The 17697-nt window shown below is 42.3% G+C and overlaps 1 protein-coding gene across 5 annotated transcripts in view; it reads right to left on the bottom strand.

Moving 5' to 3' along the window:
* Positions 1-17697, bottom strand: part of LOC126471009 (bone morphogenetic protein receptor type-2) — a 378855-nt gene that overhangs the window by 33605 nt on the left and 327553 nt on the right. For all 5 annotated transcript variants that reach the window (XM_050099064.1, XM_050099067.1, XM_050099068.1 and 2 more), the window contains one exon: positions 12359-12571. In XM_050099064.1, coding sequence (XP_049955021.1) covers positions 12359-12571 — 213 coding nt within the window. The remainder of the gene's footprint in view (positions 1-12358; positions 12572-17697) is intronic.

Here is a 17697-nt window from a genome sequence, read left to right as displayed (position 1 = left end):
TTTGACATACACACAATTGTGATTAAAGGTCAAAGACAGGAAAGAGCCACCATTTAGAGAATGTTGTGAAAGCAGACTACTACACTATCACTACAAAAGAGACTGCTGGGATGCTAATACGAAATTAATGGCAACTCATGGACCTGTGAGAGTTATATGTGAAGCCTGCAATAATTTCTAAAGTCTAATCCTGATGAAAGATCTACCAGAAAGTCCTAAGAAATTCTTTTCATTCATCTTGTGGATCAGTTGTGTGTTAAAACTAAGGACAGCAAACAAAAAGCAGAATATTAAATTCCACATTTAAGATGTATTCACTGCCACAAAAATGATAGATATGACCACATGCGACACTGAAAACAGTTAAGATTACTCATTCCCTGATAGAAATGTAATTACATTGTCCATTGAAAATTCTGTGGAATTTTGTCCTTCTCTAGCTTTTATTTATGAATAAGCTCATACAGTTTGACATTCCTGGAGAAAAAGAAGCTTCTCCCATAAAGCCAGCACAGATTTGGGAAAAACCACTTGTGCTTTATGCATATATAACATGTTGCATGCATTAGATGCAACTGAACAGGTAGATTCCATCTTCCTATGTTTCTGAAAGGTGTTCAGCACTACCACATTGTCAACTAGTAACTGGTATAGAATCATACAAAGTATCTCCCACGTATCCAAGTATCTGGGTGAATATCTGATTAATAGTACATTGTTCTGGGCTGTGAATGTTCATAAGAAATTAAAATAATGTTTAATGTACCTGAATAAAGCCTAATATGACCTTCAGTGTTCTCCATACACAAAAATGACTTTTCAGATAGAGTCAAGCAGCACTATCATATTGTTCACCAAGACAATTGTTGTCTACAGGAAAATATTATCACTGGCAATTGTAATGAAATGCAGAAAGACTTTAAGAAAATTACCATTAGGTGTTATTACAAACTGCTCTGTTTAAATGTTGATAAATGCAAGATAATGTCCATAAGAAGTACAAAGAATTCAATTTTATCTGATTACAAGATTACTGGTGAACATTTCAAACATGTCTCATTGAGTAAGTATTTAGAGATAACACTAGGAAGTGATATGAAATGGGGCAATTGCGTAAAACCAGTATTATGGAAGGCCAATGGAAGTCTCAGATTTGCTGGAAGGATTCTGAAAAAATGCTATACATCTGTAAGGGAAACTGTATACAAACTCTAATGTGGCCAAGTTCAGAGTACCACACCAGTGTCTCAAGACCTTATCACAAAGGCAAGACAACAAACCTCAAAATAATTTACAGGAATCCTGCTGTTATCCTAATAGGTCAGTATGACCAATACGAAAGTGTAACAGAGAAGCTCATGGAATTTAAATGGAAGTCTTTGGAAGGAAGATGGTGGTGTCCTCACGAAACCATGATGAATATATTTCAGAGTCCTAATATATGAGCAAGATTACCACTCAGATGTTGTTGTTATTATTTATTCTTCACCTTAAATGATATTATCTAGGAAGCTAACATAGGCCATACAGTCACTTTATTCTGGCTTGTAATAAATGTATGTATTAATTATTTAATCCTGGTACTTATAATTATTTAGAAAAAATGCCAATTCTTCAAAAATGATAACATTACAACTATTTCCTACCATTACAAAACTAAAATAAAAACCCCTTAAACAATTACCCAACTACTAATATTAAGCACTAAAAATAAGCACTATAGAATCTGTTCTGTATGTATTCATTTATTAGGGCACAGCTAAACCGTTTGTTTCCACTGCTGGATCTGCCCTCATACTACCCCAATCAACAGTCATTGCCTGCAGCATTAGTTGCACATGGGGTAGTAAGTAAGCAGCACTTTCACTTTGCAAGTGATTGCACAATTCAGGAATTTCTTAGGATCCACACTTCTCCCATGATCACTTGCACCAAAGCAACATAAATTATTGAAAGACCATTTCATTCAGTGGTTGTCAACCTCAGATGCCTTCTCTTCAACTGAAGAGTATCTTATCTAGTTGGGATGACAGCATGCTGCCATGTGGTTGAATGTTTCATGAAGTCTTCCTTGGCCTTCCTGGGTACTGCGGCTGCAGTATCGCCCAAGATGCACCAGGTTGACCCATTCCTCAATGCTGCTTTGGGATCCAGCATCCTTAATGCCTGACCACTATTACTGACTCCATCTTTGTAGAGCGCACAATCCCAAAATGTGTACTTTGGAGTGCCCACACTGCCACAGGCCCAATTATCCTTAACCTGAATTTTAATTTTGTAAAGACACATAGCATGTGGGCCATGATCAGTCAGGTAATGTATCAGTCCACTCAACAGTTGAAGAAATCTCATTTTTAGCATCTCCCTTATATTAGGGAGAAATTCATATGTTCTGCTTTTGCCTGAAGAGTCCCATTCATTTTTCCGCAGTTGTAATATCCGATGTTGTAATAACTTTTTCGTACTGAACTCAGTTCCGAATATCCTACATATTTTCATCTGATTGCCTTTCTTTATACAATATACTGCTCCCATTTTCCTGACTTCCACGTCCAATGGCCACATTCCTAGAATTATTAAACTGTATTGATTGGGATGCCCATTAATCTTAGTAGCACTCCTCACGGAACTCTTCAGACTTCACAAGCTGCAATGTATGAGCCTAAATGCTCACATCATGTCCTAAAACTGATGCTAATATAGATTGGTGGCATGCTGAGATTATTTTCAAGTGACATCAAAATTCCCTATTTGTGATAGTTATCATTTTATGCACCACAATGGTACCATTTCTGCTTGCCTCCTTTATTGGATGTGCAAAATTATGACATGTGTCCAAGGATAACCCCAGATCTTGTTACTACACTTTTTCTATTTGTTATATTGTTTAATTTCATTTTAAGATTTCTTGCTATGTTGCCTTTCAGCATAAGGTACATAGTTTTGTGAGATGTTAGTGATAATTTGATACTTTGACACTATCCTTTAGGTTTCTGGAGCACTGCATTCCAGTTGTCTTCTACAATACTTCTGGAACCATTGCTTATGATGAACAACACATCATCTGCAAATGCCACCAGTTCTCTTAAGTCACCACTATCACATAACTTCTGAACTATGGGCTACAATGCTACATCCCAGGACTCCGGTCCATACACTGATCCCTATGGACAGCTTTTTGTTAGGGTCTTCATTATTTCCTTCCCTCAGCATATTAAAGATGGATCTCTCCCACAGCAATAGTCTCTCAGGCAGCTGTACAATGCCTCTGGGCACTCCAACTCCCTAAGACGAAAAAAGAAATACGGGAACCTCAGATTTTCAAAAGTGCCACTAATATTTATCATCATCGTAAGTGTGTACGTAGAATAAACATCCGTGCTGGTGAGATTATCTTGTTAATTTTGTCTTCAGTTGCCTACCCTTTACTAACAATCACCACCTCAGCAAACTTCCACAGTGCAGGGGCCCTTCCTTGCAACAGACACTGCTCATACAGTTATTACACATAGATATCTATTTAGTCACATATAGGGCTTTTATGACTTTGGCAGGAGTCCCATCCAGTCCTGGAGGTTTTTTTCTTTTTCAGCCTTACAATTATGTACCCAATTTCTTCTTGTGCAAAGGACTTAACAAGCTTATTGTTTCTATAGTCTTCACATAGCATAGTTAATAATCTGTGCTGATCTTCTCTCTTGACTTCTACTTCATCATCTGGAAGCTGCGTTTCACCCAGCCAGATATCTGTGCACATTATCATCCTGATTCTGTTATTTGGAGAGGTGTGCTGGCCCAGACTGAATCTGTCCAGTGGATTATCGACGAGGACTGGTGTGCTGACAAGCCTGAATGTGACTTTCACGCGGTTCCCCTTGTCCGAATAGGTGAATACTGGGTTGGTAACCACGTCGCACCTCACAATTTGATAATATTTAGAAAACACCTCACACTTTTCAGGTGATAACACTAGAGACAGACAGATGGTGTACTCAAGTTAACTCCCCGGGGGAAGGGGTGGTGACATAAAGGGGATCTAGCCACCTTTTACCACTAATATCACTAAACCCAATACAATAACAAGCTGATCCATGAAGACATAGGATAAGATCAGGAAGAAAAGCAGCAGCAGCAGCAGCAGCAGCAGCAGCAGAAGAAGAAGAAGAAGAAGAAGAAGAAGAGTATACAAGGAATACTGTGGGACAACTCTGCTGCAACTATCAGTCATCTCATGCAGGTATCATTGGATTAAGATGAGAGAGATTATGGCAAGTACAGAAGCATACAGTCAGTCATTGTTCCCTTATTAAATCCCAAAAATGGATCAGGACAGACAATCCCTAATACAGAAATGAAGTATCCTCTGCCATATACCATACAGTAGCCTGTAGAGTATAAACGTAAAAATTTTACCAGCTTTTTTCTCGATTATTTTCAAATCTTATTTCCCCTATGTAGGGATTATTTCAGGTCCTATTTGCTTAAGTGTACAATTAATCACTACTTTATCATACCCAAAATCTGTTATTTTATACAACAATGTAAAATAGTGATCTATTTCAACTAATACAATACTGCATTTACTATAATGAAAGAATAAACATATCACTAGTCTCTCTCTCTCTCTCTCTCTCTCTCTCTCTTTCCCCCCCCCCCCCCCTTGTGTGTGTGTGTGTGTGTGTGTGTGTGTGTGTGTGTGTGTGTTGCAACAGAAGTAAAAACACTGTCTGATAAACATATGATAAAACTGGCAGAATAATGATGAAAAAATCCTGGAGTATATAGGGTGTCCACAGCTAAAGTTCCAGTTTTAAAATGCTGTAGAAAGAGAATCACTGCTCAGAATGACATCAAATTAGAATAGCAAATTATTGATGCAGGTGGTAACACCATGGAACAACAAAAATTTGATCAACAGATGGCACTGTAAGCACCAGAATATGCACATCAGACATAAACGTGGCACATGGCTGTTCCTCAATTTGCATCGAAGACCTCAACATGAATGCCTCCATGAAGGATTGCATGCTACTGGTAAAGTTCTTTTACAAGAATGGTGATCGTGTGCCAGTAGCCCTGAAAAAGTTCCAGACACTCAAGGGTATGAAAAGAAGACATTGGTCCGACATCTACTTTTGGTCTCAAGAAAATGATTACGAAATTAAAAAAAACACATTCTTTTGAATTGCAATGTGGCAGAGGGAGGAAAGCAGTTGATCCAGTGTCTGTCAAAGATGTGGCCACAGCATTGCAGGAGGAGTCGAGTGGTGGTGTGCAAACATGCAGCGAACAGGGAGTTGCCTGAATGTTAGACATGCCTGCAAACATAGTGCTCAGAATCCTACAAAACATCCTGCATTCCTATCCATAAAAAATCATCTATGTTCAGGAGTTCCTTCTTGCTGACCTGCCACCAAAACAAACATTTGCTCTGGAATTTCTTGCTCACGTGCAAGCAGACAATGTATGGCCATTGAATATTTTTTGGACAGATGAAAGCCCATTTCCATGTCAATACAAATAGCTGCAGAATATGGGTAATGGGAAACCCTCACACACATCAACTGGTACCATTTCACTCTGCAAAGGTGACTGTGTGGTGCAGGCTGATGGCATCATTTATCATAGAGCCATATTTTTTGCGGAGGTCCTGTTACCTGTACTGGTAAATGGTATGAGAGTCTTTGGTGCACCATTGTCATTTCAACTCCTCAACAGTGTGGATGTGTGGGTAGGAGCAAGATGGCACTCCTCTGCACTTAATGCAGACAGTGCAGTGGCTGCTGCAAAGGCATTTCAGAAACAGGACAATTGTTAGCTGTCATTTCTCTACAGCCATGCTCGCCAGATCACCTGACCTTAATCCGTGTGACTACTGGTTGGTCAAATGGTTGGTTGATTGGTTGGGGGAGGGAGCCGAACAGTGAGGTCATCGGTCCCATCAGATTAGGGAAGGATGGGGAAGGAAGTCAGCTGTGCTCTTTCAAAGGAATCACCCGGCATTTGCCTGAAGCAATTTAGAAATCACAGAAAACCTAAATTAGGATGGTCAGACATGGGTTTGAACCATCGTCCTCCCAAATGCAAGTCCATTGTGCTAACCACTGTGCCACCTCACTTGGTTGTGACTTCTGGCTGTGGGAGTAGCGGAAAACTAGCATGTTCAGTGTTTCAGTTATGAACATAGCTGAACTGAATGCATGCATTGCACAACAAATTCTAAACATGACTCCCAATGACCCTCCGATCTGTTGTGGAACATGCTGTTCTTGATTTCAACTTGTGGCTGAAAATGGTGGACAGCATACTGCACATGTCTGGCACCCATCTCACAACAATTAGAAACCAATGTCATCTTCCTTTTTATGCAGTTTTTGGCCCCAGGACAGTTAAAAACTGATGTCATTTTGCGTTTTATGCAGTTTTTTTCAGGACATTTAAAAACCAATTTTCCCCATCCGATGTGGTGGATGGGCTAACCTGACAAAGTGTCACAATTATTGACTGCCAAACTTGTGCAGTAATGCATATTAAACAATATAAATGGTGTAATGTCTAACTCAAACAACAACCATAGTATTGCCATTCGCCTGTCATTTGCAGCCGACCCCATTTATGTTAAGATATTTACAGTGCCATCTACTGGTAAAATTTTCGTTAAATTTTATTTTTGGTCTACGTCATCTCCCCTTGTGTCAATAATACACTACTGGCCATTAAAATTGCCACACCAAGAAGAAATGCATATGATAAACCGGTATTCATTGGACAAATATATTATACTAGAACTGACATGTCATTACATTTTCATGCAATTTGCGTGCATAGATACAGAGAAATCAGTACCCAGAACAACCACCTCTGGCTGTAATAACAGCCTTGATACACCTGGGCATTGAGTCAAACAAAGCTTTGATGGCGTGTACAGGTACAGCTGCCCATGCAGCTTCAACACGATACCATAGTTCATCAAGAGTAGCGACTGGTGTATTGCGACGAGCCAGTTGCTCGGCCACCATTGACCAGACGTTTTCAATTGGTGAGAGATCTGGAGAATGTGCTGGCCAGGGCAGCAGTCAAACATTTTCTGTATCCAGAAATGCCCATACAGGACTGCAACATGCGGTCGTGCATTATCCTGCTAAAATGTAGGGTTTCGCAGGGATCGAATGAATGGTAGACCCACGGGCATAACACATCTGAAATGTAACATCCACTGTTCAAAGTGCCGTCAATGCAAACAACAGGTGAGCGAGATGTGTAACCAATGGCACCCCATACCATCACGCCGGGTGATATGCCAGTATGGCAATGACAAATACATGCTTCCAATGTGGGTTCACCACGATGTCGCCAAACATGGATGCGACCATCATGATGCTGTAAACAGAACCTGGATTCATCGGAAAAAATGACGTTTTGCCATTCGTGCACCCAGGTTCGGCATTGAGTACACCACAGCAGGTGCTCCTGTCTGTGATGCAGCATCAAGGGTAACTGCAGCTACGGTCTCCGAGCTGATAGTACATGCTGCTCCAAACATTGTCTAACTGAAACTTCCTGGCAGATTAAAACTGTGTGCCTGACCGAGACTCGAACTCGGGACCTTTGCCTTTCGCGGGCAAGTGCTCTACCATCTGAGCTACCGAAGCACGACTCACGCCCGGTCTCACAGCTATACTTCTGCCAGTATCTCGTCTCCTACCTTCCAAACTTTACAGAAGCTCTCCTGCGAACCTTGCAGAACTAGCACTCCTGAAAGAAAGGATATTGCGGAGACATGGCTTAGCCACAGCCTGGGGGATGTTTCCAGAATGAGATTTTCACTCTGCAGTGGAGTGTGCGCTGATATGAAACTTGTCGAACTTGTCAAACTGTTCGCGTAGATGGTTGTTGTCTTGCAAACGTCCCCATCTGTTGACTCAGGGATCAAGACGAGGCTGCATGATCCGTTACAGACATGTGGATAAGATGCCTGTCATCTCAACTGCTAGTAATAAGAGGCCGTTGGGATCCACCACGGCGTTCCGTATTACACTCCTGAGCCCACCGATTCCATATTCTGCTAACAGTCATTGGATCTTGACCAACGCGAGCAGCAGTGTCGCGATATGATAAACCGCAATCAGAATAGGCTACAATTCGACCTTTATCAAAGTCGGAAACGTGATGGTACTCATTTCTCATCCTTACACGAGGCATCACAACAACATTTCACCAGGCAACGCCGGTCAACTGCTGTTTTTGTATGAGAAATCGGTTGGAAACTTTCCTCATGTCAGCATGTTGTAGGTGTCACCACCGGCGCCGAACTTGTGTGAATACTCTGAAAAGCTAATCATTTGCATGTCATAGCATCTTCTTCCTGTCGGTTAAATTTTGCATCTGTAGCACATCATCTTTGTGGTGTAGCAATTTTAATGACCAGTAGTGTATGCTGTTCAGATTTGACTTCATTCTTAGCACTGGTTCTCTTTCTACAGTGTTTCAAAAATGGAATTTTAATTATGGACACCCTGTAGTATATTTCATTCATAGAATATCCCCAGTAATGCCCAATAAGTACCATGATCTACAACAGTTGTTTTTGGGTGAAAAGCATCTTCTTAATACATGGCATAAAGTCCATCATAGACTTTTGCATACCCATAGCATTTTCAAACATTTATAAATTAATTTTGGAGAAATAATATGGATAAGACAATGAACAGCTAATTTTTGTAAACAGTTTCCACACAGCTACTGTGGTGTGAAACACATCATTTTGATCAGACAAGGAGTTGCACACTATAATCACTGCAGACATTAGTGAAAGTGTACATTAGTTAGTGTTTTAAAGCTTGATTTTTAATGCTGCAAAAGACAATACTGTCACATGGAAATCATATGGGGTGCGGGAGGGATGCGAGGGCAGGTCCAAATCATACAGTTCCTAATTTTTACCAGTTTACTATATACCCTGATAAAAAAATGAGTACCCTGACAACATTTCACCAATTACTTAAGTCATAAATCCCCCTATTTCCTATTATCATATGCCTTATACATGAACAAGTAATGTTTGTGGTCACTTCCATCTGTGTTCACAAAAGTGTTACCCTGCACTTTACAAAAAAGTTAAAAAAGTTTGTTTTTAATTTAATTTCATTGTGAAGAAAAAAGATAAGGCCCCTTAATTCAAACTGATGTGAGGTACACAGAAACATGTAACAGAAAACAATACTCCCACTAACTTTCGAGCTCTTGCTCTTTTTCTCATAAATGTACACATATTCACACACATAACCACACGGACACCCAAACACACACTCCTGTGGTCACAGCGAGACTGATTATTGATTACTGAGTATCGATTATTGACTGCTGTTGCCTTGGCACATGGAGGTAGGGAGGGAGTGAGGAAGAAAGTATGAGGCAAGGAGAGGGTAGTGAGACAGTGAGAGGTCTTTTAACAGATGACACAGTGGCTGCCCAACAATATGAAACGAGTTCAGAGGGTAGAGCATGTAAGTGATAGAGAAAGGGAGACGTGACAAAAAGAGGGAAGCTGAAGAAGAGTAAGATGGAGACAAAGTAAGAGACAAGGTGAGGGGAGAAAAAGGGAGAGGATAGCAAATGAAGGGAAGAAGGGTGATGGAGGGAGGAAGATGGGATGAGAGAAAGGGGGGAGGGGGGAAGGAAAGGGAGAGACACAGAGAGAGAATGTCTGTATTATTGGAGAAGGCAGTACATGATCTGGATGAAGGTGGAGTCCTGTGGACAAAAGAGAGAAGGTAAGGTGAGGCAGTGTGAAATATGATAGCAGAGATTCAGGACAGGGGGACTGCAGGAACACAGGGTATTGTGGAGAGACAATTCCCACCTTGTAGTTCATAGAAAATTGTGCTGGAAGGGAACATCCATAGGGTCCATGTAGTGAAACAACTGTTAAACTTGTTTGTGTTGTCGTGTACAATACGTTCAGCAATTGGATATTCAAGTTTGCATGCTGCCACAGTTTGGCCATTTAGGCAGGCAGCCAGTGAATTACTTGCCGTGCTCACATAGAATGCTGTATAGTAATTGCTGCACCCCTTATATATAACATGGCTGCTTTCACGCGTGGCCCCGCCTTTCACTGGGTAGGAGATGCCTGAGACTGGACTGCGGTAGGAGGTGGTGGGAGGGTTTATGGGACAGATATAACAGCTGGGTTGACCACAAGAAGTGCAGGATTGGAAAAGGATTGGAGTAGGGATAGGCAAGGATATTCTGTATGGTTGGCTGGGCAGTGGATCACTACTCTGTATGATGTGAGCCGGATTTCCAGTAGGATATCCCCCATCTCAGGGTATGGCAAAAGGTAGGCCACACCCGATTGAATGATGTGGGAGAGCTTTTCAAGGCTAGAGTGATACTAGGTGTTCAGAGGATTGCTGATTGGTGGGTGGTTAGCAAGTTTACTGGTGTCAGAGGAGGAGATAGCATGTGAGATCTGTTTAAGGATGATCTGGATAGGATATTGCCTGCCAATGAAGCTTCTGGAAAGGTTATTGGTAAATTCTGACAACTCCTACTTTTTCACTGCAGATGCAGCATTCACAGGTAGCGAGGCTGTAAGGAAGAGACTTTTTCATATAGAATTGGTGACAGATGTCGAAGTGGATTTACTCTTGGTGGTTAGTGCACTTGATATGAACAGATGTATTTATGAAGCCATCTGAGAGGTGAAGAACAACATCTATGAAGGTGGTTTGTCAAATTGAGGAGGACTAGGTTAAGTGGATTTCTGAGTAAGTGTAGAGATTATGGAGGAAATAACAAATTGTTCCTGTCATGGGTCCAGAACATTAAAATATCATCAATGAATCTGAACCAGACAAGGGGTTAGGTGTCGATGCGATAGGAAGGATTCCTCCAGAAGACCCATAAATAAGTCAGCATAGAATGGTGCTGTGTCAGTTCCCATGGCAGTACCACAGAATTGTTTGTAGATTTGGCTTTTGAAAGTGAAATAATTGTGGGTCAGGACATGGCTGGCTGATTACTGAGTATCGATTATTGACAGCTGTTGCCTTGGCACATGGAGGTAGGGAGGGAGTGGGGAAAAAAGTATAAGGTGGTGGGCTCGGTATCAGGACGCTGTTGGGAAAGGCAGTGATCCACGGCTGCAAGGCAATGGACGTGGGGAATTATGGTGTGTAAGGAAGTAGGATCCATAGTGACCAAAATGGTGGTAATGGAACAGGTGGTAAAGGAGGTGAGCAATGTAGGCGAGGAGGTTATGTGCAATAGTCATGGAGGTGTTGGTCAACAAAGGCGGACGTTCATTCTGTGGGAACATTGTATCCAGCCACAATCGGACAACCAGTAGGGAGAATGTGGGGTTGGGTTTCTGGAGCAGTTAATAGTTAGGAGTTGGGAAGGGGGATGGTTGTTGGTGTGAGGAGGGACATGGATTCAGGTGTCAGGTCTTAGGATGGACCTAAGGCCTTGGATAGTTGCTGTTGGTTCTCTTGGACTTCCTGGATGGGATAATGGTCATAAGGTTTGTATGTAGAGGTATCAGAAAACTGGAAAATGCCCTCAACCACATAGTCACTACAATTCATGAACACTGTGGTGGAGCCTTTGTTTGTGGGAAGGATAACAGGGTCACAATTGGTTTTCAGGTTACTGACAGCCTTGTGTTCCATAGGACTGATGTCGAACTCACTGGGGAGAGATTTAGGAATGGAAAGTGAGGTCAAGTTAGAAGTGAGGAATTCCTGAAAGATAACCAGAGGATGATTGGGTGGAATTGGAGTGGGATCATGGTTGGAGGGAGATTGGAACCGTTTTAAACAAGATTCAGTGTGAGGTTTTGGTTGATGTCAGTGGGGTGCATGGCAAAGAAATATTTCCACTGAGGAGAACAAGTGAAGAAAAGAATGTCCTTCGTAAGTCTAGTATGGTTGAACTTAGGTTTTGCACTAGAAGTGAGGCCTTTAGACAATGCTGAGACTTCTGCAGTGGTCAGAATTTTGGCAGAAAGGTTGAGAACAGTGTTACAGGATCAGTGTTCAAGAGCAGTGTTTTTCATGGTGGGTGGAGGAAGTGTCTGGAGACATTGAAGGCGGAGCAAGTCAGTGAGGCATGGTTGGGGAGCTATGAGGGGTTTATAGAAGGATTGCATCAAAGTTGTAGGTTATAAGTAATCCCAGGCATGCATAAGACAGGATAAGCTGAGGCAGCTTCCTCAGATGGTGCTGGGAATGCTGTTCCAACTCTTGAAGGGCAAGAGTTTCTAATGTAGTGATAGCATTAAGGAAGTTGTAGTTTGTGAGAAGCTAATACATTTATTATTTCATGCATTTGAAATAAATGTTTCGTGTTCTACCTCTCATGCGATCCCAAAGTGATGGCAGTTCTTGAATCCTCTCTTCAACACAGAGGGCAGTCAATCTTGCCTCTGCATCCTGGTCCCAGCAGTCTTCTATTGTTTCTCTCAACAGCCTCACAGCAGCCCAGTCACGCCACCCCTCCGGAAACAAAGGACGAGCTTTGTGTCGAGAGACAAGCACCTGCATCTGTTCAAATGTTGGATGGTGACCTAGAACATGGATTCGTCTAATGAATGTATTGTGAAACTATAGCATATTATAGTGTATACACAACTTATACAAAAACTGTTAAGAGATTTTCCAGAAATATAAGAAATGTGTGCGTGTCTAATTAAAACTTTCACACTGTCTAGAATGAGTACATGAGTGAAAAGATGCAATGCTGCATTATTCTATTTTCACAAAGTGGATGGCTGTCTGAATTTTCTTGTTTCATCACTGTCACATTATCAATATTGCAAATTATTTGTCATCTCAATCACTGAATTCTATTGTTAATATAATTCCAAGTTTGTCGCCAAAATACTATTATAATTCTTTTTACTCTACTACTTTTAAAGTGATCTTGATTATTTTGTACATTTTCAAACTCTCTTCATAATTCCTCAATACATTTCAACTATTGCATTATGTGCATCATTTGTCTGGTACCAGGCTCTGTTGAAGCTGAATGCTGGCTGGAGGAAATGGCCCCAGTTGGTGGTTATAGTCCACCTTCAATCAGCTGTGGTTAGCTCGACTACTGCTAGCTATCATGTCCTCTTTCACAGGTGACCTTACCGCCTTGTAGCGTCACCCATTTCTCTTCTGCATTCTGACATGTGTGCTGTTATCTGGCTACTCGTGAATACAGCATTGGCAATTGGTCTGCCTGCTGAAGCAACAGCAACAGCTAATGCAACCATGACAGCTACAGATAGACTTTTTGCAAAAGTCACTTCAGCTTCTTGCAGACAAACTCCCAGTGCACGAGGACAGTTTGCTCCAGGCCTCAACACCACACACACTCAATGTCTCCATACATCCTCTGTTATTTCTATCTATCAGTGTTGCTACATTGGACTGGGACACACATTTGCATCAACTAAAGCAACATACCACGATGTTTTAAGTCACGGATGATTCATTGCAGTGATTATTATTTCTGTCATGGGTTTCACTGAACATGCTATTTCTGCTCCAAAAATTAGCACCTCTGTCTGCCCTTGCTGTGATCTCCTTTCAGGAGATACGTGTTCTGTTGGCAAATTATTATTCACAGAGATATCTCGTGGTTGCCTCCAGACTTGAGTTTCACAAATACCATTGACAGCCTGGATAATCATACTGCTCCTGGGTCACTGACTTACAAGTTCTCAGCACAAATGCGACTTCACTTGCCCCAATCAAGTCTCCTTATTTTTGACATTATGGTTCAACTGGCACCTGATCCAGAGGTCCACACAGTGGCAATTAAACTGGATAGCCTATCATTGGAGGACATCTTCCACATCGCACACTTGTTCAAATTTGGGCAGGCTGCTAAGAATGACTCAATGTGAGGCCAGAAGTTGCAGTGGTTAATGCATTCCACCCCACATCACATCACAGGCATAGGACAAACCCCCAGGTTGCAGCAACATTGTGATTCATCATCATCATCATCATCATCAACAACATCAGTCATCCCAGATTCCTACGGTGTCCAAAGATCTGATCGCCCCTTGGTGGTAGTCACAGGGGCTGCTCCCTTCATGACTACAGTGTTGTTCTGCTCATTCCCGAGCAGACTATTCTGATTGCTATGGGTCCTGCATGTGCTGACAAAGGGGTCAGCTCAATTCAGTGTGTCAAAGCCATGCAACCTGCTCTGATCCCACCCCACGAGTGCACTAGGACACTATACATGTGCTGCACTCAGTGGTCCCTCTGGCAACCCTTCATGGAGAATTTGTTCCTCACACTTCGCATTTCTCACCAGCATGTCTGTTTCCAGGTGGATACAGGGGCCACTGTTTCTTCAATAAACCAGGCAATATATGCACAACTGAGCTCACCCGAGTTGTTCACACCATTTAAGTGTTTGGCGGCCTACAGCGAAGTGTCTGGTCCTCTACGTGGGCAGTTCTTGACCATTGCAGTCTACAAATGCATTATGCGGCTCATTATGTTCTTTGTCATTGACCACCCATCTGTTACAAACATTTTTGACCTTTACACTGTTTGGGTTTTCTATTTCTGATGAAGTTACAGTTGTATCAACTGCAGCCACTATCGGGGAACTGGACAATCTCTACACTGTGTTCTTTATTCTTTATTTCAGTGTATTGGGTGTGTGCCTCAGACTTTCAAGCGAGCGTCAATCTCGGCCAGACACCACGCCACGTTTTTAGCATGAAAGAGCAATTGCAGTTACCTTATGTGCTGCTGCAAAGCAGCAGCTAGACCATCTCCAGGCTGTGGCTGTTATCGAGCTGGTGAAATCTAAAATGAGCCTTTCCACTAGTCATCAGAAAGCGCAATGGTTCTCTCCAAATGTGTGGAGATTTCAAGGCTGCCATCAATGTCCAATTTCAAGTGAAATCATATCCCCTGGCAGCAAGGCCTCCTCACCAAACATGCAGCAGGGGAATACTGTGCCAAGACTGACCTTACCAGTGCTTACCTCCAGCTATACCCTTAGATGAGGAATCCCAGAACACTGTTGTCATTAACATGTCTTTTGGATTATATAAGTACAAGTAACTCACATTTGGCATTTCCTTGGCCCCAGCAATTTTCCAAAGGTTTCTGGAACAGCAAGCCCAGCTAATTCTGACTTGAATTAATTACTTAGCTGATTACTGTTATGGGACCCTCCCACCAGGAGCATTTGCAAACCCTTTTTTACAACCCTACAGGACACAGATCTGCATTGTGGTTTGGAGAAGTGCATGTTTTTCAGTAAGAAGTTCAGTATTTGGGACATTGGCTGACCAAAGAGGAAATCAGCCCACTGACTAGAATGATGCCGCAGTAGATTCCTTACCCCAGCTGATGAAATTACCTGAATCACAGATGTTTTTGAGCATAATCAACTATTATTCCATGTTCTTACCTCACACAGTCCACATGGTGCAATCCCTCAATCAGTTGAGTAGAAAGTGCGTGCCTTACGACTGGACTCCTGACTGCAACCAGGCTTTTAACTAATTGAAAGCCGTGCTGAAATCCACTCCTTACCTCATACCATTCTCATCCAGTAACGCATGGTTGTGGTGCCAAACACATCTACGTACAGCATCAAGGTGGTCTTAGTGCACAGGAATGGGAATGACTCCGAGCAGCCTATAGCATACAGGGTGTTCAGAAACTCCTGTTACAAACTTCTATGACTTGTAGAGGGGAGTGCGTACACAATATTTTGAATGGGAACCCATATTCAAAAACATACCATTTCTGTTTTACAATGATTACAGTTCAGATGTTTAACTCATCCACTTCTGCTTGAGAAACTGAATTAGGCATGGCACAGTACAATTATCATGTAACAATTTGAAAGGAAACCTAACGAAACACTTATTAATCTCTTAAACTCATCTGATTGTATTAACACTTAAATATTACATGTTTAAATTATTCCAAAACAAAAAAGAACCCAGAATACTGTATACACAGAACAGTACTGATGCATTACAACAATGTTATTTCACATTCAGTGACCATATGACGCAATACATGTCATCCTGACTATCCTATTGCGTACCAGGATAAGCAACAGTGAGGCTTTTCCCCTCAGCAGACATTAACATGTTACACATCTGAATTGAAACCTCATTTGTGGATATAGATCCCTATTGAATATGTTATGTACTTGCTCCGCTCTACAAGTCCTAAAAGTCTATAATGGAAATTTCCAAACATCCTGCAAGCATCCAAAACATTGACCCCTGCACACCAAAACTATTCCCAGATCAAAAATGACACATTGGTGATAGTGTTTGCTGTTAAAAAATTCATGTGTACCTTTCTGAGATGAAGTTCACCCTACTTACAGACCACAAGCTATTGGTGGCATTATTCAGCCTATACCCCAGCCTCCTGGAGTGGACAGCCCAGTGCCTCCAATACTGGGCATTGTTCCTGAGTGCACAAGATTACACCATCTGGCATAAGCTGACACATTGTTGCATCTACCCCCTGGCTTGGACTCTGATTTTGACTAACACGAGGTCCTCTGCCTCCACATCAATTCCGAGCAGAAAAATAAATTTGATAGTTTCCCCATCATAGCTGCTTGGGTCACACCGCCAAATGCTGGGACCCCACGATGCGACAGGTCCTCAGCTATGTGACCTTTGGTTGGCCAACGTATCTCATCGACTGGCTGGTGACCGAGCTCAGCTCCTGGAAACATATTTCTCACAGGGTCTCAGTTGTTGTTGACGTCATTCTCCTGTACACTGAGATGGATGTGAACCAAATAGTCATGCCCCAGGTGTTGAGCTTTCTGCACCTAGGACACTGGGGGATGTCCCGTGTGAAAGTGTTTGTTTGCCAACATGTGTACTGGCTGGGGGTCAAAACTAACATAAAAAAATGGTTCACAGCTGCACAAGATCTCCTCCTCCTCCTCCATCCCCCCCCCCCCCCCCTTTTCACCCCGTCTTCCCTGGAACCACATCCATCTCAATTTTGCAGGCCAGTTCTTAGTGCCAATGTCGTTGATTGCTCACTGTCAATGCTATTTGAAGTACCCATGCAATATGCATGGTGCCCACCACAACTGATGCTACCATCACTGCCTTGAAACAGGTTTCAGTTATGTAAGGATTGCCTCACATATTGGTCTCCGATAATGGGCCAAAATTCACAGAGTCTGCCGTCAAAGATTTCTGTAAAGCTTAAGGCATCAAACATATTTGCAGCCCTCTTCTTCATCTTCCCTCAAATGGTGAACCAAAACATCTCATTTGAACTTTTATGCAGCAAATGGGAAAAGCTGTCTAATCATCTGCCACTATGTTGGATGTCACCCTGCTTCATCATCTGATGCTGGCCCCTTCTCAAGACTCGCTCTCATCCCTCCTGGCATCATGCGCTTGGCATGGCTGTGTGGTCTCACACCTACAGGAGTACTGAGGTTTGGATGCCGAGTGCAGTAGTGGAGACCAATGGATGGCAAGTTACATCTGTCCAAACATAGAAGGGGCTTGAGTACTGTCACCAAAACCACCTCCACCCTTGAGTGCCACCTCCTCCACTGCTTTCTGGTGGCTGCTTTTGACTCCCCATTGTTGCACCAGCAATACCTTCTGCATGATTGTAGATCATGGGAACACCCCGGCACACCCACTGCCAGCAACGCCCTGATGGA

The sequence above is a fragment of the Schistocerca serialis genome, chromosome 3 (genome assembly GCF_023864345.2).
Source record: "Schistocerca serialis cubense isolate TAMUIC-IGC-003099 chromosome 3, iqSchSeri2.2, whole genome shotgun sequence".
NCBI classification, from domain to species: domain Eukaryota; kingdom Metazoa; phylum Arthropoda; class Insecta; order Orthoptera; family Acrididae; genus Schistocerca; species Schistocerca serialis.
Note: the sequence above shows the minus strand (reverse complement) of the source record. Positions and strands in the feature narration are given on the sequence as shown.